This window comes from Clupea harengus, chromosome 26 (genome assembly GCF_900700415.2).
Source record: "Clupea harengus chromosome 26, Ch_v2.0.2, whole genome shotgun sequence".
Taxonomy (NCBI): Eukaryota; Metazoa; Chordata; class Actinopteri; order Clupeiformes; family Clupeidae; genus Clupea; species Clupea harengus.
The window spans coordinates 5135494-5137714 of NC_045177.1; the positions used below are offsets into that span (position 1 = coordinate 5135494).

The window sequence follows — 2221 nt, forward strand, 5'->3', positions numbered from 1 at the left end:
GGCGCAAAGTGTACTGGAGTCAGGACCACTGACCCCAGTTTACTTGAAGAGAAGAATGTGCATCCTCAGCCCGTTCAACTGTGGACGCCTCGTTCCTGGAATGGACTCAGGACTTTGTGTGGTGCATTGATTGCAAACTATTTACACCAGATACATCTCCATTTTATTGTAATAACTTAAAAATACAGAAATGAGTCCAACTGTTACTTAATAAAAACGAAAAGCAAAAAAAACTTTCTTTACTTTCTCATGACCTGATCATTTATTCAAACGTTGACATCATATGTACCTTGATGTCACTATCCAAGCTCACACATTATTATTTTCAAACATTACATTCACCGTCGAAGAAAATAAATTAAATTAATTAAATAATCAAACAATCAACATACACATAACAAATAGTACTCAAAACTTTCAGTAGAGTACCAATTTGAGCACAGTAACTATTAATGTCAGTGTTTTTCCCAGCATCGTCCTTCAAACTTACATGATCCCATAAAACATCTTACTTTACAAAAAATACATAACAACATTTTACAAAAGGTAGACAGTCTAATGACAGTCACTCACTGCCACGCTCGGCATGCAGCCAATCCCCTCCTCAGCAGGGAGGTCCGCCCTTCTTAAAGTCCTGCCAGTACTGCAGCAGCTGGTTGGCATTGCCCAGGATTGTGGTTATGACCTTGACGTAGTCACAGCGCTTGAAGGGCCCAGATGCGTAGGCTTTGAACTGCGAGGGGTCAGGGGGCGTGGAGGGGTCTATCCCCAGGTGTTTCAGGCACATGCCTATGTAAGCATCCTCGATGTTAAAGGGCTTGATGTCCTTGGAGACCTGCACCAGCTTCTCCGGGAGGTCGTTGGAGAAGAGGTAGCCCATCCCCAGCAGGTAGGTGGGATAAGTGGACTCGGGGTACAGTGTCTCGGGGACATACCATTTGGATTGGGGGCTGCGGACAACTGGCCTGTCCCACATCACCATGCCCGTGATGTAGTTCTGTTTGGGCGTTTGAGGCATCAGCAGCAGCTTCATGAGGTTCTCCATGTTGAGGAACATGTCCGAGTCGATCTTCATGGCGTAGGACGCGCCAGGGCAGTAGCTGGCCAGCCAGTCCATGATCACCATGGTCTTGATGGTCAGATTGAGGTAGGAGTCGATGAAGTCACTCTGCAGGATGTCGCGGTGCCTCTCGCTCTCGATGCGCACCTTCTCCTGCAGGACCGCGTCCGAGTGCAGCGCCCCCAAGACGAAGAGGGTGGTGACCACCTTGCCTTGCACCAGGGTCTCGTTCCCCCACGTGCTCCGGATCACCTCTCTGGCCCTCGCATTGCCAGGGTGGACTGGAACCATGAGAACCAGGAACGGCCTCTGCCTCTGGCACACGTCAGGCTCGTTCAGGGTGAAGTTGTACTGGCCTGGGAAGGCCTCATGGTACAGCCTGGCACCCTCAGGAGAGCTTGCAGTCGGGGTACTAGCAGTGGCAGAAGGGCTTTTCATAGTCACAGCAGAGGGTGGTCTTGTTGGTGTTGTACTCACGATGATGGTTGTGACAGTGGTGTAAGCAGGAGTTATGGTAATACTGGCACCTGTCGTGGGCATTAACTTTGTAGTGCTACTGATTCTTTGAGTTCTGTGGGGTTGGGGGTAGGTTCTGTGGGGTGGAGGTTTAAAGGTTAGTCTATCTTTCCACCGCACCTGGTTCATGATGCCTAAAGGTAAGTCGTCAGTCACATAGGTGGCAGCCAAAACGCACAATGTCACGGCAAGCAGTACTTTGAAGCAGCCCCATCCATAATATATTTCACCTGCAAGGGAAAAGAAAGAGAATACATACCGTCATGTTAATGGAAAGCGTTTTTGAATCAATTTACTTAACAGTCCGAGTCTGAGTCACTGAGTCAGTCAAAGTAATGAACAGCTATGCAACTTCACGCCCAGCTCTTGGATACTGTACAGCTCTTTGATACTGTACAACTCTTGGATACTGTACAAAGAGCTATATCTCTAATAATCCCTTATCACGAGCCCTCTTATCATAGTCAGATTGACCTGACCTAAAATTGAAGATACACTCTAGCCATTTAAAGGCACAGTCTAATCCATTCTAATCCAATACACTTTTTTATCAAATTCAGCATATTGATCCTCACAGTCCTCTAGCTGTCCGTTCAGTGTGTGCACTCAAAACAACCCCCGGGAGTCCTGGCACTGTAAATGGGA

At 47.6% G+C, this 2221-nt stretch overlaps 1 protein-coding gene across 1 annotated transcript; it reads right to left on the reverse strand.

Annotated features, from left to right (window-relative positions):
• Nucleotides 1–470: 470 nt before the first annotated feature.
• LOC105896338 (beta-1,3-galactosyltransferase 2-like) lies at nt 471–2020 on the reverse strand. The gene has a single exon (XM_012823085.3). It carries the CDS (start codon nt 1703–1705, stop codon nt 605–607), a length of 1101 nt encoding a protein of 366 aa, XP_012678539.2. The 5' UTR covers nt 1706–2020; the 3' UTR covers nt 471–604.
• Between the last annotated feature and the right edge of the window lie 201 nt (nt 2021–2221).